At 38.3% G+C, this 21,951-nt stretch overlaps 4 protein-coding genes across 4 annotated transcripts; 2 read left to right on the top strand and 2 right to left on the bottom strand.

The window, feature by feature from the left end:
* Nucleotides 1-877: 877 nt before the first annotated feature.
* On the top strand, nt 878-5,782 carry LOC103957092 (carotenoid cleavage dioxygenase 8 homolog B, chloroplastic). Its single transcript, XM_009369180.3, has 6 exons — nt 878-1,195; nt 3,407-4,150; nt 4,247-4,440; nt 4,892-5,081; nt 5,201-5,303; nt 5,524-5,782. Exons 1-6 carry the CDS (start codon nt 878-880, stop codon nt 5,667-5,669), a joined length of 1,695 nt encoding a protein of 564 aa, XP_009367455.2. The 3' UTR covers nt 5,670-5,782.
* Nucleotides 5,783-6,603: 821 nt separating this feature from the next.
* Nucleotides 6,604-7,963, bottom strand: LOC103957091 (F-box protein At3g58530). The gene is made up of 2 exons (XM_048590609.1): nt 7,088-7,963; nt 6,604-6,684 (listed from the first exon to the last, which is right to left on the bottom strand). Exons 1-2 carry the CDS (start codon nt 7,961-7,963, stop codon nt 6,604-6,606), a joined length of 957 nt encoding a protein of 318 aa, XP_048446566.1.
* Nucleotides 7,964-11,276: 3,313 nt separating this feature from the next.
* Nucleotides 11,277-15,840, top strand: LOC103957090 (protein unc-13 homolog). Its single transcript, XM_009369178.3, has 5 exons — nt 11,277-11,858; nt 12,236-13,102; nt 13,494-13,949; nt 14,134-14,323; nt 14,414-15,840. Exons 1-5 carry the CDS (start codon nt 11,304-11,306, stop codon nt 15,346-15,348), a joined length of 3,003 nt encoding a protein of 1,000 aa, XP_009367453.2. The 5' UTR covers nt 11,277-11,303; the 3' UTR covers nt 15,349-15,840.
* Nucleotides 15,634-21,481, bottom strand: LOC103957089 (nuclear pore complex protein NUP85). The gene is made up of 18 exons (XM_009369177.3): nt 21,063-21,481; nt 20,820-20,922; nt 20,607-20,717; nt 20,406-20,489; nt 19,870-19,941; nt 19,672-19,728; nt 19,321-19,440; nt 19,019-19,219; nt 18,718-18,828; nt 18,582-18,619; nt 18,224-18,380; nt 17,562-17,663; nt 17,366-17,422; nt 17,062-17,208; nt 16,892-16,962; nt 16,719-16,806; nt 16,556-16,612; nt 15,634-16,345 (listed from the first exon to the last, which is right to left on the bottom strand). Exons 1-18 carry the CDS (start codon nt 21,464-21,466, stop codon nt 16,151-16,153), a joined length of 2,175 nt encoding a protein of 724 aa, XP_009367452.2. The 5' UTR covers nt 21,467-21,481; the 3' UTR covers nt 15,634-16,150.
* Nucleotides 21,482-21,951: the final 470 nt, after the last annotated feature.

Here is a 21,951-nt window from a genome sequence, read left to right as displayed (position 1 = left end):
AAAAACTGGCTTTTTTTCACATCTGTTTTACATAAAAGTTTACCAAACACTCTAATACTGCTTTTTTTTTTTCAAAAGCACTTTTACAAAAAAGTTTACCAAACACTCTGCTGCTTTATTTCACAGCTGCTTATTCTCACAGCACAGCGGAAGCAGTTTTTTTTCAAAGCACAGCAATACCAAACCAGCCCTAAGTTAGCTCTATGTCCTTCGCTTGGTGTGGGCCCACCAGGCCGCAAGCCCCTGCAATAATCAGCAGGGCAGTTGGCAGGGCACCTGCCTTTGCCAAAATTACCCTCTTATATTTTCACCACTGGAGCAAGTTTTGTGGGCAAGAAGGCAGTTTCACCTAAGTGCAAGGACAATTGGAAACTGCTGCAGATGCTGTTAATAAGAGGGATGGAAAATGATTCTTGTTGGATTTTTTTTCTAAGGATTTCATAATTGTGACCGTTCATTATACATCGTACTGTCATTTCAAAATTTAAAATTTAAATTTAAATATAAATAAGATCTAACAAAAACTGATCGTACAATATACAATAAACGATCACGACCACAAAATTCTTAAAATCCCCAGAAAAAAAATTTGCGAAATTCATTTTCCAAGAGGGAGATCTTTAGTTAAACTATCAACTCACAGCATGGTTTTCTCTTTAAAAAAAAAAACAGACAAAAAATTAGCTATGTCAGCTAGTGAACCGGAATTCCACCAATTAAGATTCCAAATTGGAGATGCTTCGCACAGGACATTTTAGCACTGTTTCTAATTAGTTAATTTACCCTATTTGCAATCTTTCCCTGCAGGCCCTCCTATATAAAGACCAGTACACCTCACACTCTTAACACCCAGCTGCTTAGTTCTTAGCTAGTATTCATGGCTTCCATAACATTTTCAGGCACTACTGGAAACTTCTCTTTGCAGCCAACAGCTGCCTTTTCTGAGAACTCCAATCATATAAAAGATGGGTTTAATCCCTTAAAGAAGAACTTGAGTAATACTAGTAAAAAACACAATGGTCGGAGCTTGGTGTCCACAAATGTAGCAAGTCCACCATTGCCGGCAATAGCTCATCCACCCCCAAAAAGAGAGAGCGGCAATGGTTACGACGGGAGTCACGTGGCATGGACGAGTGTGCGGCAGGAGAGATGGGAAGGAGAGCTGCTTGTCCAAGGAGAAATACCATTGTGGCTGGTATGTGATCGTTCACTAATTCATTTCATGTATATAATTATTGGTTTATTCTATCAAAGAATTGTTGCTAAGGATTTCATGTACATGTATATAAGCTTGAATGTAGAATTTATGTGGACGAGTGATATTTCCTTGTCAATCCTGTTCAAGTTTATTAAAATTCAACGTAATAAATTGTTTGAGATTCATAATAACATCATATCTTTTACTGCCCAGACAATAGAATTTATTTGGATTAAGTACCAAAAATTCCCCAACTTTCTAGTGTCATTCCAAATTGGTTTCAATTTTTTTAAACATTCCAAACAAGTACTTAACCTATCACATCTATTAAGCCCTAGTTAAATTTTTATTAAATTAACTAGGGCTTACTTTTGCTAAAAAAAAATTAAAAAAATGGGGCTTCCTTTGTCTCCAAAATCAATAAAAGGTAATGGAAGCCAACCACCAACTCCACCCTACAACTCAAGCCGCCAACATCGAAAAGAAGGTCAAGGAAGATGCTCAAATGGTATAAACTACCATGATGCACCCACCACCATCTTCACCGCCTACAAAGAACTGGAAGCTTTACGAGACAAGAATCAGTGAATGAGAAAATCACAAAAGCAGAAACAAGCTCCATGATCTTCTTCTCAATGTTGGATGCTTGAGTTATAGGGTGTAGTTGGTGGTTGTGTGTTGGGTTTGGAATTGATGGCTTGATGGGGGTGGTGGTGATTGTTAGTTGTCGAAGCCATGCTTCCATGACCTTCTATTGATTTTGAAGACAAAGTAAACCCTAATTATTTAACAGAAATTTAACTGGGCTTAACGGATGTGATGTTTTAATAGGTTGGGTACTTGTTTGAAATATTTTAAAAAATTGAGACCAATTTGAAATATCGCTAAAAAATTAGGAGATTTTAGGTACTTAATAAACAATAACGGATAGGGTTAGGCCAAAAATAAATAAAAAAGCCAAATAACTAGGTACAATGTTGTCAAGGGCGGATCCACATAGGGACCTGGGAGGTCCCAGGACCCGTCGGCGATTCTCAATCGCTGCTATAAATTTTCCGGAGACCCCTCGTACTTGAGCATGAGGTCTGTGCAGATTGTAGGTTGCAAGTTGCAGTGGCTGTCTTCTTCTCGGAGAAGATGACCGCACGAAGAAAGAAAATAGGGACCTTTCCTGCCTCTCTCCTCCTTGCTTATGCCATGGTCTCATCCGTTGGTGCCACCCACTTCTCCTCCAACCTTTCTCTGACATCTGGTGGGGGCAGTACATAAGCCCAAATTTTCCCAAATTATTTCAACCATCTTAGTAATTTTTCTTATGGGTGAAATTTCCTTCATAAGGTTAGTAAGATGGATATGATCTATCATGGGTTGGTGAAATTTGGGGGTGAAGCTGCCATGGGGAGGGAGAATGGGGAGGGATGCTGTTGGTGGAGGTATGACAGCTTTGTTCTTAGTGAGAGAGAAGGTGGATGTTTGGAAACCAGTAAAAGAGAAAAAAAGGTGTGTTTGGTTAGAAAGATAGTGAGAGTTTGGGGAGAGTTTTATTTGACCGGTATTTTTGAATGAAATGTATTATATTTAAATTTTCAATGTTATTTTTGTCTATAAATTTTTTGACCTTTATAATTGGGACCCTCCGAGTTTAAAATCCTGAATCCGTCACCATCATGTTGTGAGCCAAAGTAAGGTCTTTTTTATTCAGTAAATTGCCGGAAATAGGAATAGAAGAAAGCTCAACCCCCATTACTTTGATCGTGCTTTTTCTTTCTAATCTTTATTGCTTCGTAAGTGAGAGGCCTACCACGCACACAGAAAGAAGATTTGTCCTTGATGTGTGTGTCTTCTTGCTAAATGCTAGTGCTAAATCTGATTAATGAATTAATCAACTTGCTGTCGATCGCCACGTACAAACGTTGTGCTGGCCAAAGTATACATATATTCCTCACTTTAATTACTTTTAAAATGCTACAACAACTCCTCGACAAGAATGTCATTGACGTTTGCCTTGTCATTTCTTTTTATTTTTTTACCAATTATTTTTATGCTTCAGAACGTATCAGTGTCTCATTCCAAATGTATTTCTAATATTTCGATCTACAGGTATTTATAGACAAAATGATTCAAATTTATTGAGCACCATATTATTATAAAAGGTGAACATTTATCGAATATACAGCTGGCTCATAATTAACTTAATGTCACATGCAGAAAGGGACGTACCTAAGAAATGGTCCAGGGCTGTGGCACGTCGGGGACTACAACTTCCGCCACCTATTTGACGGCTATGCCATGCTCGTCAAACTTCACTTCCACAACGGTCGCCTCACTGCTGGCCACCGCCAGATCGAATCCGAGGCCTACAAAGCCGCCATGAAGAACAAAAAATTATGTTTCCGTGAATTCTCTGAGGTCCCTAAGCCTAACAATTTCCTATCTTATATTGGTGAGCTAGCCAACCTATTCTCCGGTGCATCACTGACTGACAACGCCAACACCGGAGTGGTTAAGCTCGCCGATGGTCGGGTTGTGTGCCTCACAGAGACCCAGAAAGGGTCAATAGTGATTGATCCTGCTACCTTGGAAACTGTAGGGAAATTTAAGTACAGTGACACATTGGGTGGCTTGATACACTCGGCACATCCTATCGTGACCGATACGGAGTTTTTGACTTTGTTGCCGGATTTAATCAACCCAGGATATTTGGCAGTCAGGATGGAGCCGGGGACTAATGAGAGGAAGGTGATCGGGCGGGTTGATTGTAGCCGTGGACCGGCTCCGGGTTGGGTGCACTCTTTCCCTGTGACCGAGCACTACATCATTGTGCCCGAGATGCCACTGAGGTATTGTGCTGGGAATTTGCTCAAGGCCGAACCCACTCCCTTGTACAAGTTTGAGTGGCACCCTGACTCCAAGGCGTTTATGCATGTTATGTGTAAAGCTAGTGGCAACATTGTAAGTTCCTTCCAATCTGATGTTTTGGGTACTAACTATTTTGCTTTTTGTTCTTCTTTTGATTTATTAATTGTATACAATTTCTTTGTTTTGAAGGTGGCGAGTGTGGAAGTTCCATTATACATTACGTTCCATTTCATTAATGCTTATGAGGAGACAGATGAGGATGGTAGGGTGACTACAGTCATTGCAGATTGTTGCGAACACAACGCTGATACAACGATTCTGGACAAGCTTAAGATACAAAATCTTCGGTCGTATATTGGCAAAGATGTACTACCAGATGCCCAGTACGTACATGACATGAATATCTATCTAATATGAAAGCAAGAAAAAAGTTATCTTGCTGAATTTTTATCATGTTTATTATTTTGAAATTATTATTGGCAATCGAAAAATGTAGTTGTGCACTCTAAACTCTCTATATTTAGAAAAAAAAATACTATTTATGAGAAGTGTACAATTAAATTTTTGGAGTACCAATAATAATTCTCTATCATTTTCTAGAATAAAAAGCACAAAATTAACTCAATATGTGACCTAAATTCACCGACAAAAAAAAAAAAATTTATGTATTCAATTTAATGTGGAGCTAGCGATTAATTTGTTGGGTAATGCTAAAAAGACTAAATGTGTAAATTATATAAATTTTATAAAATAAGTAACATGAAAGCTGATGATTAGATTATTATTTAAATTTTGTAAACTAATTTGTTGTTGTTCTTTTGATGGAAAACACAGGGTTGGTAGATTCAGAATACCACTGAATGGGAGTCCATATGGAAATTTGGAGGCAGCACTAGACCCAAATGAGCATGGTAGAGGGATGGACATGTGCAGCATAAACCCTGCTTTTCTGGGCCAAAAATACAGATACGCTTATGCTTGCGGAGCTCAGCGCCCATGCAACTTTCCTAACACCCTCACCAAGGTATAGTTAATTATTAAAGTTACAAAATTACATGCCCTGCTTCCATTTTCCACTTTGTATCATATCATACCGATTTCGAGCTAATTTCTTATTCAAATTCTTTGAATATATATTTGCAGATTGATTTGGTAGAGAAGAAAGCTAAGAATTGGTACGATGAAGGGGCAGTGCCATCCGAACCGTTCTTTGTGGCCCGTCCTGGGGCAACTGAAGAAGATGATGGTGAGATTACTTTACTAAAAACTAAAAGTTAAACTAATTAAAATTTTGAAAACTCACAATAGTTTTTTTTTTTTTTTTTTTTAGTTTCATTTTTGTCAAAAGTAAAAAACGATATGATTATTAAACGATTCCTTAATATTATAAAATTACCTTCAATCAGAAAAACAAAAAAGAGTTCGTTTGGAACAATTTTTATGACATTTATATGTACATGATGTAGGTGTTGTAATATCGATGATTAGTGCGAAAAATGGAGATGGATATGCATTGTTATTAGATGGATCAACGTTCAAAGAGATTGCTAGGGCAAAGTTCCCCTATGGTCTTCCATATGGACTGCACGGATGCTGGGTTCCCTCCAAATAATCAAAGAAATGATGAACTAGCCAGTGGCAGTTCTAGTTTCGTTATTTACAGCTAGCCAAAAAATGTACCCACTTCGAATGCGTTGATGTGTAGGTCATGGTTAGCTAGGAACACAAAAATATGCTATTCATTAAGTTATATGATATGAATAACATTTAAGCAGACAGATATAGGCTAAAGTTAAGTATAGCAGTGTGACATATCTTTGTTCATATTTCTTAGCTTTTAAGTGAGCGTTGCGTGTAATGTACTATATTTGTAGGGTTGTCGAAAAATAGTTCACCATCTTAAGAGCCGTTTGATATTCATTTTATTTTCAGTTTTTGTTTAAATTTTTTAAAAATTGAAACTTATTTGCCCACGGAGCCAGCTTGGTATCAGAAAATAGAAATGCATTTAACTACTGCCTATTTGATAATTAAAACTCATTCAAAAGTTAACCAAACAATTTCGGCATGCAGATAAGAATAGGGGTAACTAATTACATGCAGAGAGCACGTCCGTAAGAAATGGTCAGAATTTTCTATCCATTGATCTGTTTTTATTCATTTTTTAACAGAGTTGAAGTTTCGAATTTTTTGACATCTTTTAACATTAATTTCATTTGTTGTGTATGAAACTCTATAGTTCATGACAATTTGCATTGTGCTTATGTAATTAAACTATAAACTATCCGATCATCCTTTACTTTTCTTCCAAACAAAATGAGCAGAGACTTTTGGCATGTTTACTAATCTGGATCGAGAATTGGAACTACTTTGATTGCTGATTTTCCCGCCGTTTACTAACCCACGACTATTGCAATTTCTCCAATTTACGACTTTTAACTTGGTAGAAATTGGAATCCAATCATCTGCTGAAAAACTGAAATTCTTTAGACCAAATTATAGACAAACTGAATTGTTAAGGGCTAATAAACTCTAGAGAGACTAAACTATGAAAAAGTTTCTGAAACCATGAAGCAGCAGAGCACAATAGTTGTTATCTGCATCCATTTTTCAACGCCAAAGCGATTCTGCAAGAAGTGCTTCCATTAGAAGTATGTTGTCACTTTCATAAAAAATACAAGTGTACCTGACAGATGCTTCTCCAAAAAACACTTCTACCATGACGAAGAAGCTCTCTTCTTAACCTTTTACACCAAACAGTCAATAAGCAGAGTTTCCAAACCCATGGAGCACAAGAGCAGAAGAGATGCTAGCTGCATCCATTTCTCAACGCCAAACTAAACCAACCAATTCGCCAATCCTTTCTTGCATCCACGTTCTGAGTCCTTTATCCAGCACAATGCACTTCAATGACGAGCATCGAAGAACTAAGTTTTCGATGTCACACACACTGACATTGAAGCAAGAACAGAAAACAATTGTCTCTAAGCACGCATGACTAGAAAATGCAAGAATGCCCTCACCGCTTACCAATTCACAGCCGGTTAAATCCAGCATCTCCAACTTCCGGCAATTCTCAGCAAGAGCAACGACTGTTTGATTTGTCACATTGATCAACCAAGACAGGTTCAATCTTTTAAGAGATCCAATTGCAGCAATTGAAACAACTCCGGAGTCGGTGATTTTCGGACCACATTCCGCCAAATTCAGCTCCACCAAGCCACACATAGTCTGCAAAATGGAGACCCCAAAATCAGTGATTCTATCACACTCTGCAAGATTCAGCCTTTTCATGGTTTTTGAGCAAGACCCATTTGCCAAAAACTTTAACCCGCGATCCGTAATCAACGAACATCCTTGCAAACCCAAAACCATAATCGAATTTGAAGACCCAATTGCATCTAGGGTTGGGTCCGAAACCAAGCTGCAAAACCCTAAATCCAAATACGTCAAATTACGCGATAAATCCACAAGCGAAACGATCCCAAAATTCCCAACATTCTTCCTCCTTCTGATCGAAACCTTACGCAATTTCGGACACCCATGTGCCAGAGCGCACAGACCGTCGTTCCCAAAATCTTCAAACAACAATGCTTCGTCAAATTCGTCAGAAATCTTACGTGGGGTTTTCGAATTGAGGTCGATGACTTCGACTTTGGGACAGAATCGAGCTATGAGTTCGAGGTCGGAGTCGGCGATGGACTTTGATGCTTCGAATTGGAGTAAATTTGGGAATCTGGGTAGGACTCGGAGGAGATGTTCGGGTTCGAGAAGACGAATTGAGGATCGGTTCAGGCCCTCCACTCTCAGCCATTGTTTGCAGACCTCGGAGAGCAATTGTCTTTCTTTTGGGTCGGTGACCCAATTGAGGATTAGGGTTAGTTCGTCATCGCCTAGCTGAGACATGTCTCTGTTAAGCCTGCGTGCGCGGGGGTGCCTTTGAGGTGATAAAATCATAAGTTGCATCCGTTTTTTAGAATGATGACAGGGACATGTAGGAGAGACTTTCGACAGCATGTGATATCTATACATTTTATTTTATTTTTCACATATTTTTTTAATTTTTTAGTCGTTAGATCAGATGAATTGAAGAAGATCAACGGACAAAAATTATCAAGGGGTATGTAAGAAGTAAAATAGAATGTGTGGATAGCACATCCCATTTTTTAGCGTGTCTGAAACACAAGATGTACATCACGTATCATTATACAAGTACTGTATTCTAAATTAAACTTCTCGCCACTTATATAATATCATGTAGTGTACCACCTTGATTACAGGCTCGATGAAAAATTTCTCGACATGTAGAGGCTGTATTTTAATGAGAATTTTAAGGCATTTTAATTCTTTTAATAAATTTAGAGGTACTCTATTAAGATTTTAAATGATTATCTGAAATTTGGAATGTCTTTAATCAGGATTTTAAGAGCATCTCTAATAAAGATGTCAAATGTTAATTTGATGGCTGATGCAGGTAATGTCAAATTTTTTTCTTTTTCCAACCGATATATTTTTTTGTTATAAATGATATTTATAGGACCCATTTTAAAAAGAAATCAATTAAAATAAATTTTCAAGATTTATAATTAATATATTAATAGGACCCACACAATAAAATAATTAAAATTATTTAACATCATCTTTTCTTATATGTTAAATTTGACATATAAAAACTCTTATGTCAATCCACATAGGATTGACATATCGGTTGGACCTTGCTCCTATCTTTAAATTTGATTACATGACATTTCACTTAGGATTTAACATCTCATTTGAAGATGATTTAAGATAATTTATTAAAATCCTTATAAATTCGACTGTATTTAATGAGAACCTTAAAAAAATTTATAACATACCAAGTATATTATTAGGAATTACTTTTTAAAAATTTTAAATAGTTGAAGAATTCGAGATAATTTAAGAAATTTCATAAATAATGGCATGCCATTCTCTCCGCAGCCATGCATACCTAAGCGTAAACTTACAAAACTCAAACATGACCCGACGATCACATGCTACGAACATGCACACTAAAACATCAATAATTGAGTCGGATAATAACATGGTGGACTCGTTCCCAAAAAAAAAAAAAATAAAAATAAAAATTAGCAAGTCCATAATTTAGTTTCATTTGTTGTGGAGTCGTTTTCTCAATCAGTAGTATTCTTTTATTAGATGAAATAAAAATTCAAATCTGTTTCTCTTTCGCTTGTGTAAACACAATTTTTTATAAATTATATCAATAGTGGTTGGACTCGTTAGCCAATAAAATTAAGTATTTGTAAATTCCTTACCTCAATCTATTTAGACGGGGGAGTCTTAACTCTTAAGACGATGGTTTTCGAACTCGAAACTGGAACTGTTCACGTAAGAAGGAATCAAACATAAGAAGCTTCAGGTGATCATGACTAATTAAGAAAATAATTTTTTAATTAATTAGTTGTAATCACTGATTAAATGGTATGTAAGCATTCTCAAAACCATGCTGTCGTGTACTAATCTTGTTCTATAAAATTATATTATATTATATAAATTATTCGACCGTCATTGTAAATCTTTTCTTTGACTCTACAAACAAATGATGAAGGATTATTATTATTTAATAAATAATAATAATACATGCAATCGCATTCCAGCATAGGATAAATAATAATTTGCGAAAAATGAGTAATTGAAATAGTTAAATATATTGAAAAATCAACTGCCAACACCGGTATGTATTAGTATTTGTCTATTTTCTGTATTATGCTCTTAAACCTTTTGATAACTCACTCTCTCACCCTTAATCAATCCAACTTTCTTAATATTTACGATAAATTATATGATTCTTGTCTTTGTAGTTCGGACAAAGTTTTGGTACACGTAGTGTAAATTGTCGCAATTTAACTTCTGAAGTTTATTAACTGTTGCAATTGAAAGCTAACCGCGTCACTTTTAATGAAATTAACAAGTGACAAGTTTTATCACGTCCAAGACGCTAATTTTGTTTCATAAAATAATATAATTAAGTTTATTATTCTTGAATTTGTATCAACTTATAAGCTACGTTGTAGAGACCACACTATAGTATAGTGTGACTTGATATTTGTATTAGTGCAATATTTCGGTCAATTGTATAGGAATACACGATAATTAAAGGCTTATTTGAAAATGATTTTTGAATGATTGACTGAAGTTTTGGTAAAAGCGTTTTTGATTAAAGGCTTGCACCAAACATTTGCTTCTTAATTCAAGTAATTTCTTAAGATTCATTTACATTTTATTTTCAAAAATACTTTCATAAAAACGATTGAAGTCATTCTAATAACAATTTTAAACACATTATTTTTAGCCGACGAGCTTCGTAGAGCGACGGAACCCAGCAAAATCCTTGTATAATAAAATATATACAAGTGAAAAAAAAACAAAAGGGAAGTTGTGGACCCGGTGACCACCGATCTTTTGCCTGCGTGTTCCAGCTTTCATTTGTACCTTTTTTCCAGTTCCAGAAGCATGAGAGGTTGTTGCTTTCCCACGCTCCTTCCTCCTCTCTTATCTTTTGTGAATTATATATTCAATATTTAATTAATCACAATTCTTCATTGTGAATGTTTTTTAGTTTTCGATGAAAAATAATAATAATAATTAAGGGAACAAAAACATGAGAAAACATCCCATGAACTTTTCTTTTGGGCCGGTCAACACCTCCTTCTCTTTTTGTCTGTATTTGACTCGTTTCACAACAAGCATGGCCGCAGTTAAATAGTAAAGGGAGAAGAAGATAGAATTTATATAGTGCTTTGTTTTAAAAATATCTGTTTAGCGCTGTTTAAGTCTCGAGTTTCAGGCTGATAAATGTACCATAAATTTGATAAATAAAATTTCACTCAAAAAACAATATAGGTAATTTTCATGTGTAGCCATTTCTTTTCTCATATTTTGAGAATTTGTTGAGACATCAATTCAATACATGACTTTTTACCACGATGGCAACAGTTGAAAAAATATTTCATAAAAATAAACACAATATAATAAATAAATAAAAATTTGTCAAACAGTATATTTATTTTTTTATTTATTTTTTGGTCAAAAAACTTATTTTTGAATCACCCTAAAAGTCACACAAAAAAAATTTAAATAAATAAATAAACTGTCTGTTGGGGGACGTGTGTGAGAAAGAGAGAGGAGAGAGAGTAACATGTACAAGTAAAAAGTCCAAAACTTTGGACTTGTTCATCTCTCCCTCTCTTCCCCTGTATCTTCCTCAATGGCTCATCTCTTCAGAGACCTCTCTTCGCTGGGCCAATCCAAGAGAGGTATCACCGCCCCCACAACCACCACAGCCACCGCCTCACCCGCCAAACCACTCAGCATACCCACCAGATCCATTTCCGCAATGGGCACCGATCTCCCATCCCCGCTCGGCCAGCTCTCGGCCCAACTCAGCGACTCGGACCTCCGACTCACCGCCTACGAGATCTTCGTCGCCGCCTGCCGTACATCCACCGGAAAGGCCTTGACTTTCACACCCTCCTCCGCTGACTCGCCGACCCAACACGCCAACTCCCCCAACGGCTCCCCCGCAATGCAGAGATCGCTCACTTCCACAGCTGCCAGCAAGATGAAGAAGGCATTGGGTCTCAAATCGCCGGGCTCCGGCTCCAAGAAGAGTCCCGGATCAGCCGGGTCCGGGGTCGGGTCGGGTCCCGGAAAGCCCCGGCGGGCAATGACGGTGGGTGAGCTGATGAGGATCCAAATGGGTATTTCTGAGGCCACTGACTCCAGAGTCCGGAGAGCTTTGCTCAGGATTTCTGCTTCTCAGGTCAGCTCAATTTCTTCACCTTTTTTTTCTTTCTCATTTGTGACTTTTGTTGATCTGACTTTGAAAGGTATAATTTTGCTTTGAATTATTTTTAGTGGGTAATTTTTGGTTTTTGATAAGTCTGATGATGTGATGAGATTGTTTAGCTCAAATTTGAGAGTGGTTTGGTCAATTTGGATTGCAAAAATTGTTTCTTTACTAAATGTAGTTTGATCTGATGAAACTGACAGTGTTAAATGAATCAAAATCTCGTTTCGAGCTCAGTATGCTACACCGAATGTTTAGTTTTATAGTCAGCATTTTTGAGCTTTTGTTTAAGGGTCGTTTGTATTGGAGTTGTAATTGATCGAGTGTTCTGTTTGTTGTACTCATTGCAGGTCGGAAGGCGAATTGAGTCAGTGGTAGTGCCACTGGAGCTGTTACAGCAGCTCAAGTCCTCTGATTTCACTGACCAGCAAGAATACGATGCATGGCAGAAAAGAACCCTCAAAATTCTTGAGGCCGGTCTCCTATTGCATCCCCACGTGCCACTTGACAAGTCGAATAATGCTGCACAGAGATTGCGTCAAATTATTAATGGGGCATTGGACAGGCCCTTTGAAACTGGCAGAAATAACGAGACTCTGCAGGTTCTTCGTAATGCTGTTACAGCTCTTGCTTCTAGGTCATCTGATGGTCTCTATGATACATCACATTGGGCAGATGGGTTGCCATTGAATCTCCGGCTTTATGAGAGGCTTCTAGAAGCCTGCTTTGATCTTCACGACGAAACATCTATAATAGAGGAAGTTGACGAGCTAATGGAGCATATTAAGAAGACCTGGTCAATCCTTGGAATGAACCAGATGCTCCATAACCTTTGCTTTACTTGGGTTTTATTTCATCGTTTTGTTGCAACTGGTCAAGTAGAACTGGACCTCTTGTATGCTGCTGATAGTCAGCTAGCTGAGGTTGCTAAAGACGCAAAGGCAACAAAGGATTCCGAGTACTGCAAGATCTTGAGTTCGACATTGACTTCAATATTGGGATGGGCAGAGAAGAGACTCCTTGCGTATCATGACACTTTTGATAGCAGTAACATTGATGCTATGCAGGCCATTGTTTCTCTGGGGGTAGTAGCAGCTAAGATTTTAGTTGAAGATATATCAAATGAGTACCGCAGGAGGAGGAAAAATGAAGTTGATGTTGCCCGTAGCAGGATTGACACCTACATCAGATCATCCTTGCGCACTGCTTTTGCTCAGGCAAGTCCTCAGTATCTGCTGCTGATTCCCCCCTTTCCTTCCTTCAATAAGAGGGAAAATGCAAAGAATATCATAGCTGTTTTGGTTTTATTGGATCCTTTGATGTTGTATGAAGCCAGTAACATCTATGCAGCATGGATACTAAAGTCAGATTTGGTATCCAACAACTTGCATGGTGTTGATGCTTTGTCAATGTATCCCAAAATAAAAGCCTAATTATACGGAGAATGCATTACTTGCTTAAGGCATATCATGCATACGACATAACAGTAGACTGTTATTGTGAAAGGGCCTGAAAGGAACAAAAACAATAGTTAGAAAAAATACATGATAATTGATGTCCGTATATTTTTCTTCCTGATATGAAATTATTTGTTTACTTATTTTGCAGAGAATGGAAAAGGCTGATTCAAGCAGGAGAGCATCAAGACACCAGCCAAATCCCCTTCCTGTTCTGGCCATCCTTGCAAAGGATGTTGGTGAGCTGGCAGTTAAGGAGAAAGAGGTGTTCAGTCCAATATTGAAGAGATGGCATCCTTTTGCTGCCGGGGTGGCTGTGGCAACCCTTCACGCTTGCTATGCGAATGAGATTAAACAATTCATATCAGGTATAGCGGAGTTGAACCCAGATGCTGTACAGGTTTTGAGAGCTGCTGATAAGCTGGAGAAAGATCTTGTGCTGATAGCAGTTTTAGACTCCGTAGATAGTGATGATGGTGGCAAGGCAATAATTCGTGAGATGCCTCCTTACGAGGCTGAAACTGCAATTGCGAATCTGGTGAAAGTGTGGATTAAGACAAGAGTGGACAGATTGAAAGAATGGATTGATAGGAATCTACAACAAGAGGTGTGCACTAACTATATTCATTTGTTAGTCTGAATCAAATGTTTATACAATTTTTTGGTCTTATATCTGGATCACTCCTATGCATTTTCTTTTATTGTTAGGCTTTTTCATTCGTTATTTTTGCTCATTACTTGTGACTGGTGAATCTTTCCGAAAGATAACCTTTTACATTGCAATGTTTCAGGTATGGAACCCACAAGTAAACGAAGATGGATATGCCCCATCTGCTGTTGAAGTTTTGCGAATCCTTGATGAAACTCTGGAAGCATTCTTTCAGCTGCCAATACCAATGCATCCTGCATTGCTTCCTGACTTGATGACTGGCCTTGATAGATGTCTTCAGTATTATGTAACCAAGGCAAAATCTGGATGTGGTAAATAATTTCGTAACTCAAAAGTTATTTGTATGTGGACTAAGGTATGATCTTTTTGTGATAACCAATACTGTTCATTCTGTTGTGCAGGATCTCGCAATACGTTTGTTCCCACTATGCCGGCATTGACCAGATGTACCATGGGATCAAAGTTCCAAGGCTTTGGCAAAAAGAAAGAAAAATCACCAGTTCCTCAAAAGAGGAACTCTCAGGTTGCAACACTCAATGGGGATAACTCGTTTGGGATACCTCAGATGTGTGCTCGTATAAATACATTGCAAAGAATCCGGAGTGAGTTGGAGGTTTTGGAGAAACGGATTATTACTCATCTCAGAAATTCAGAATCTGCTAATGTAGAAGACTTTTCGAATGGACTGGGGAAAAAGTTTGAACTCACGCCAGCAGCTTGTGTGGAAGCAATCCAACAGCTTTGTGAGGCAGTGGCTTATAAAATGATCTTCCATGACCTAAGTCATGTTCTGTGGGATGGTTTGTATGTTGGGGAACCATCCTCTTGTAGAATAGACGCTTTTCTTGACGGGCTGGAGAAGAACTTACTCATAATATCCAATACTGTGCATGAAAGAGTTCGTACACGGATTATAACTGACGTAATGAGAGCGTCATTTGATGGATTCTTGCTGGTTTTGCTTGCTGGAGGCCCCTCTCGTGCATTCTCCCAGCAGGATTCCCAAATAATAGAGGACGATTTCAAAGCCCTCAAGGATCTATTCTGGGCCAATGGGGATGGCTTGCCTTCTGAATTGATAGACAAGTTTTCAACAACAGTGAGAAGTGTGCTTCCCCTTTTCAGAACAGACACTGATAGCCTCGTCGAACGGTTTAGACGAGTGACCTTGGAGTCATATGGCTCGTCCGCCAGGTCCAGACTCCCGTTGCCCCCAACATCTGGGCAGTGGAACCCAACTGAACCAAACACGCTCCTTCGGGTGTTGTGCTACAGGAATGATGAATCAGCTACCAAGTTTTTGAAGAAGACCTACAATCTGCCCAAGAAACTGTAAAGTTAAAGCGAGGATGGTAACCGTGGGATGGCCTTTTGGCGGGCGTTGTCTTGCAGAAACTTCTAGGAAGCGCAGACAATGATTGTAAGTGTATTAAGTGATGATCACCGTGCTGAGATGCTCGCATTTGCCCTTGGCAGTGTTCTTGTATAGTAAGTTCATGAGAGTTTGGTATAAATCCAGCAGTTTGCAAAGACACGAAGATCGGAGACCAGAAGAGTCGAGAAGGACGCAGACTTCTAGAGGTTGATTATTCTTTTTTTTTTTTTTTTTTTTTTTTTTTCCATTCATTTTCATCGTTTAGAGGCTTATATAATGCGATTGATGTTATTCTTTATAAATGCTCTACTGCACAGCATTTTTCTTACCCCCGAATGTTCGATGTTATATATTTGTCAGTTGTTTGTTGGTTTGCTTGTTGGTACAGAGAACAGCGTCGTTTTGTTGGTCGTATAATTTATCAGAATGTAATATAAGTGAGGTTGTTGACAATTTATGGATCCCTGAAAGTTGATTAGAAACTTGATTCCATTTCAGCTGGATCAGAAGACGGGAGTGTGAAAATCACTGCCCCGAGATAATTCTTCTGCAATCCCAACTTTTACTCTCAAATTATATCGCAAATTTACAAAGACGCCTGTTTCGGGGAATGTCTGCAAGAAACTACCAGGCCTCGAGTTTTGCTGAAACTTTGTCTTAGCGAAGATGTGAGGGTAAATATCAAAAGTACACAACATCTATTACAGCAGTTTAACATGTTGACTTCTACATCTCAGAGCCGCCGGAGAAACAGACATTTTCTTTACTCCTCTAAGGTGGCACGGCCGAGATTTGCAGCAAGAGCTAACCGTACAGAAATGAGGGCTTGCGGTGGCAAGTCTGCCTCGATAAAGTCTGGACGGAGCTTAGCCATGGACAACTCTTGCAGTTTATTCAACAAGAGGGTTGTCTGAGACACATCTAGCAGAGGCCGGTCCGGCCAGTTAAGCAGCTTGAACTGCACAAAAGTAATTGAAAATGCAGTGAGAAATCATGTTTTTACGAAAGTGTATCAACGCGACCAAGCATTTAATTAATCTAAAAAATCATTTTCGTTACATACAAACTGATGCAAAAGTAAATAAAACGTCGCCCTCCACCCGCTAACTCATACCATATTTAGTTTATGTCCAAATCCAGATTAGCAACAATATCGTATAAGTCTTACCGAGTCATGCAGAAGAGGCAGCCAAAAGCGCTGAGGCGTAGATGGGTTTTTCATAAGCTGCAATTCATAAGCCAAAAAAAGAAAGTTACAAGACACTTCAAGCCTTGAAAACTATAGATCCTACGCAACGAATGCACCAGCCACATAAAAGTTACACACTAACCGATATCAAAGATTCTACAGCTTGCCGAGCAGCATCAGTGGTCTTTCCATCATAAACTTGCTTAAGGGACTTTTTGAAATCCCTATACCTAGAGCACACCAAAAGTTGTACGTGTGAAAAATCTAGGAGAACAATGACGAGGATAATTATGAAAATTCAGACAAATTTCATACTTGTGCAAAAATTCAAGACCCCCTGTAGCCTTGGATTCAGAACCCAACAATTCAATCAAGCCTTCCCATTGCTGTATGTAAACAATAAACCATGAGTCGCTTCTAAAATGAAACTGATTTTTGTTCTAATATCAATATTTCACGTTGTGTGCAAACAAATAATATTTCACCTTGAAACTTTCATCAGATATCGACTTTCCAACAGAATCAAACAATTGCTGAGCAATCCTGCTAAGACGAACTTCATCTCGGGCTTGTTGAAGCCAAAAAACTCCAGCACCTTTCCTACCATGCTTCCAATGGTACACCCCAGCAATCTAAAAACTGAGAACCTTTTAAACACAAAGTACCAGTCTATACACTAGATCATGCATGTGGTTACTATTTCCTATATCCGATTTCTCGTACAAAGTACATAATCTGACGATAATTTTTCATGAACAGAAAAGGCAATCCTTACAAATTTAAACATACCTTCATAATGTTTGAACTAACAGTGTCGAGTTCATAAAGACGGCATATCTCTATATTCTGCACAACAAGTTCAAAACAATGTTATTTTGTCTATCAGCCACAAGTATACACAAAGAAAAGATCCACAATCCAGGAAAAAGAACCACGTGTAATGGTTAGTAACAATAAACTTTGGCTCTAAAACTTTGCCTATCACCTTAAGTAGCGTTTCATTATGTTGAATTGGCAGCTTATATAATAGAATCTCTAACAAAGCCATTCCCTGCTTCGTGCAAGATGTCAAGTAAATTGGAGCAATCTGCAAACATGAGAACATCAAACCGTCAACATATTTAGTGCGTACACTGTGAGTTTTACCAACTCAATGTCATAAGAAACAAAGAGAAACTGTAACAGAAAATTGATAAGCACTTCAACTGATAGTGATCAAGAAATCATCAATCGCAATGTGCAAGACTAGAAATTTTATATGCCTACAAGTTTGATTCGACTGAGAGGACTGAATACAATCACAACAGTGAGCCTAATGGTACCCCTAGAATCAAACATTTTAGAAACAGTTTGAATGACCAACATGGTTTGAAATATCATGTGCTTGTAGAGCATTAGAAAAAGTTCATACACATTGCGTTGAGCAAAACATAAGAGTGGATCTCTCAAAAAAGTAACAAACATTTCATATATTAATTATTATCATGGATTCCTAATCAAATACTGTAATAGCAAAAAAAACTTTGCCTTCGGCACACAATTGTATATGCTAATTTGTCTATGAAACTTGGAAAAACACAGGATCATGAATCAAGTACTGCAATACTCATAACAAAAACAATCTAGAATTATCTCATCTGCACTCACTTGCCAAGTCAATGGATGTGACGACAGGACTTGAGCATAGACAAGTCGATGTGATTCTGCTATACTAATTCCCCCCAGGCTATCGCGTTCTTCCTGTAGAAGAAGTTCTGCTTCATCGCTCCCAGTAGTCAACAACTCAATGGCATGGGCAACCATCCTATTTCAAATAATGAAGAGTTACATCTATATGAATTTCAATAACAAAGTAGTAGCACATTCAATCTTTTTTAATCTCACAAGCCATTTAAACTTTTAAAATTGGTGGGTTGGGGGGAATTGGGGAATGATTGAACATTATACAGCCTCTCTGGACCAAATGCTGAAATACACGCAGTTACAAGAGAACATAGAAGCTCACCAAGGCCCAAATGCTCTTGAGCATTCTGCTAGGACAACCTGTACCATTTCCAAACACCCAAAGGTTTCAGTAGAAGAAAAACATGGACAAAATAAATAGATTAGTACACTATTAGTGTCTAGTCCAAACTACTTACCTCGGTATTTTCCCCTAGGATTCCAAGAAGAATTGCTATCAACCCATGGGAACTAGACATTGGTTTTAACTGCATGCACTTCTGGGCTAGGTCATGCATGCTTTCAAGACCCTGATTTTCAGAAAAGGAATTAGTTTTCAACTATAGTCCAGCTGCTAGACGTAAGAATGTATTAAAAAGAGATGATAGGTACAAACCTCACAATCTATCCAGAGTCTTAAATTACAACATATTAGGAAATTTTAATTATGATCCTGTAATTAGAACTATTAAAACAACGATATTGTAATTGGGCATTTACCACTGTGAATGGTCTGACATATAGAAAGTGAGAAACAAACAGCTCTATCCAATGGCAAGTTACGTTGCAGAGATTGTCAGTGTTTCCAAGCATAATTTGTATCATATTTTTCAACCCCTCCCGGGTTTGACGGTGATCACAATGACGCCAGAATGCACTGCAGTCGAGTTTAGTAATTTGCGCTCTCCATTTCTCCCATGCCTAGGCAACAAGGATGTTTAAAGTTACAAATTACAGTAGGGTGAAAAAAAAAAAAAGCAAGAAAATAAAAAAACACTAATTTTTTACAGGCTCAAACACACCTTGATAAAATCTGGCTTTGCTTTGAAGCATTCACCTAACTTTCCATCTTCTACTTCAGGACGCATGCGTGGCATCTTTGAAATAAGGACGGAAACTGTCTCTACAAGTCCATTCTCTGTCTATTTAGTTACACACAGGACAGGCATCAGTTGTTTCAGCGCTAAATCCATAAAGTACACAATAGAAATTTACATGGAGCATTAGAACACAAATATGGTGATCTGTGGCCAGACATGGACAAGATTCACGGAACAATTAGCACAGAACTTGAACATATGGAAAGTTAAAAGGAGGTAGCAGGAACATCATAATATATTATAAACTACCTATTCCGTGTTCAATATATTTACCTCACGGTTTCCAAGCTGATGAAGTTGATAAGATCCATGTAACCGCAACATTTTCACCTGCACAAAAACAAACAGCATCTATCAGTCTTTCATAACTTGGAAATGGAACTACTTAACAATTCAGAAGACAGAGAACTCGAGCAATAAAACAAAAGGTAATATAGAAAGAAAAGGGAGAGGGTCCTTAAGACTACAAACCACAATCTCAATCCAGCCAACTGCCAGTGCCGAAGATAATACTTCCCAATATTTAGGATTGTCCTCAATAACCTGCAGAAACAAATCTAATCAAATTCTCCAATATCTTTATGAACCAGTGTGTGACGAACTGACCATCAGAGACATAACCCACAGAGGTGGAACTTCATCAACAATATTTTTACACCAACTACATTAAAATCAAAAGAAAGCAAATTTAACGATTACTAGGCTTTATTATATCAAAAAGAAATCACATTCACAAGCTAGTGTAACAAGAGAAAGAATCCATAAAGTAACTATCAGCGGCATATGGTCCTATGGATGAAGTGAACAAGCAGGGTAACATAAATAGGTTCCAAAAACTTAGCTAGAAATTAAAAAAAGCCATAGTTGAGTTCTGTTGTGTTCCCATTATAGACCTTAGTAAGACTCCAAGAAGTGTTTCAGAGCCAGCTAAGGAACTATGAACGCTAATGAAATTCCAAAAGAAAGATGAAAAGATTTGATTGAAACTGGAACAGGACAGGTCAAACCTGTAACTCAACAAGTTCATTTTGAAAATCCACTAGCTTCAAATGGACCGTTGGCTGTGTGCTGGAAAGTAGACTATCGAGATCCTGCCATGAAACACATGCATAGCATCAAGTTGTGACTTGTGACCATCAAAAAGCAACAGCTGAAATTATGGTGTAAGCACTAATAAACAAATAAAGGGAAGAGAACAAGATCATTACTGCCAGCCAATCAACAAGCCGTTCAGGTAGCCATGGTTGAGATTGTTTGTCTGCATAAAATATCTCCATCAACTCCCACGCAGCTTTTAAAGCGGTAGGCTCCTCAACTTTCTACATTAATTTTTTTGAAATTAGACCTAACAATTATATTTGTAGTTGTAATTCGGAAAAGGAAGATCGTATGAAAAACCACATGAAATTACTCGAATTTACCCTCAAAACCATTTTCGGGTCTTCGATCACTGCAATAGGAAGCGACTTAGAGCTACCAAGAAGTGAATTTATGTCCTTGCTGTACTCCATCACATACTCCCACCTAATATATTTTTCTCAACGGAGTCACATTTCATAATTTAGGGAGAATTGAAGAATCCAAAGAAACTAAACTGGATATTCTGCAGATTTTTGTATACTTTTTTCTCAGCAACCAAACAGACTAATCAAAATTTCTATTACCAATCAATGTTGTACAGCGACGGACCCATTGACACCTTCGATAAGCTCGCAACCGAGCTCCTCCGGCTCTGTAGTAGGGCGAACGGCGGCACAGAACCGTAAGCGATCCTCCGCCACTTCGCATCGCCATTTTCGCCGTCTCCATTACTAAGCCTCACCTCCACCACTTTCCCGCCAACTTCATCCTTTTCGGAGTCTTCGCCGGAAGGCGGACGGAGAACTGACACGCGCAGAGTGTTGCCCCGGGACCACGAGATGGAGAGGCGAGCGATCGGAGGGTTGAGGCCGTGGTGAAGTGAGTACACGACGGGTTGCCGGATCTCCGGCGAGTGTGGGACCATAGCGGTGTCATTGGAGCCTAATGCGCCAGCCATGTCGCCGGAGTCATAGGCGACGCCGGGCATTTTGTGCCAGAGATGGGGCTGGGGAGTGAGTGGGATTTAGGGTTTTGGGAGAGGTTTTGTGAGGGGGAGAAAAGAGAGGGAGAGTCAATACGCGCGTAGCGGTGAAAGTTGATGACGGAATGAGCAATTTGGGAACCGGACCCAAAGCAACTTAGCCTGTCTTCAAATGATTAAAAATTTAATTCAACGATTACAAACGGATGATTTTTTAAAAATTATAATAATTGTAGCTGTTAATCAAATTTCAATAGCTCGGATCATTTGATAAGTAGGCTCAGTTCTTTTGGGTCCGCAGGGAATCCGGTTCACAATTTGGGTATGTTTGGCAACGGATAAATGCTATCATGGCGTCATTGTTCTCTTTTTCTAGCTTATAGATACGGCTCTAATCCATCCAATTGTGATTAATTATTATATGGTTATAAATGTCATAATCAAGTTCGACTCTCGCTTAATAATTATAATAATTTGGTACGAATTCGTAT

This window comes from the organism of the source record quoted next, unplaced genomic scaffold (assembly GCF_019419815.1).
Source record: "Pyrus x bretschneideri cultivar Hongxiangsu unplaced genomic scaffold, Pyrus_bretschneideri_v1 Contig1, whole genome shotgun sequence".
NCBI lineage: Eukaryota > Viridiplantae > Streptophyta > Magnoliopsida > Rosales > Rosaceae > Pyrus > Pyrus x bretschneideri.
Note: the sequence above shows the minus strand (reverse complement) of the source record. Positions and strands in the feature narration are given on the sequence as shown.

Coding starts and splice junctions, on each gene's coding strand:
- LOC103957091 (XM_048590609.1), bottom strand. CDS start 7,963: ATGTCTCAGCTAGGCGATGACGAACTAACCCTAATCCTCAATTGGGTC. Junction 6,685..7,087: donor ATTTAACCGGCTGTGAATTG/GTAAGCGGTGAG, acceptor CACTTCTTGCAG/AATCGCTTTGGCGTTGAAAA.
- LOC103957089 (XM_009369177.3), bottom strand. CDS start 21,466: ATGCCCGGCGTCGCCTATGACTCCGGCGACATGGCTGGCGCATTAGGC. Junction 17,423..17,561: donor ATAATGAAACGCTACTTAAG/GTGATAGGCAAA, acceptor CTTGTTGTGCAG/AATATAGAGATATGCCGTCT. Junction 17,209..17,365: donor TTAGTTCAAACATTATGAAG/GTATGTTTAAAT, acceptor CTCAGTTTTTAG/ATTGCTGGGGTGTACCATTG.
- LOC103957090 (XM_009369178.3), top strand. CDS start 11,304: ATGGCTCATCTCTTCAGAGACCTCTCTTCGCTGGGCCAATCCAAGAGA. Junction 11,859..12,235: donor TCAGGATTTCTGCTTCTCAG/GTCAGCTCAATT, acceptor TACTCATTGCAG/GTCGGAAGGCGAATTGAGTC. Junction 13,103..13,493: donor TGCGCACTGCTTTTGCTCAG/GCAAGTCCTCAG, acceptor CTTATTTTGCAG/AGAATGGAAAAGGCTGATTC.
- LOC103957092 (XM_009369180.3), top strand. CDS start 878: ATGGCTTCCATAACATTTTCAGGCACTACTGGAAACTTCTCTTTGCAG. Junction 1,196..3,406: donor GAGAAATACCATTGTGGCTG/GTATGTGATCGT, acceptor TGTCACATGCAG/AAAGGGACGTACCTAAGAAA. Junction 4,441..4,891: donor GATGTACTACCAGATGCCCA/GTACGTACATGA, acceptor TGGAAAACACAG/GGTTGGTAGATTCAGAATAC.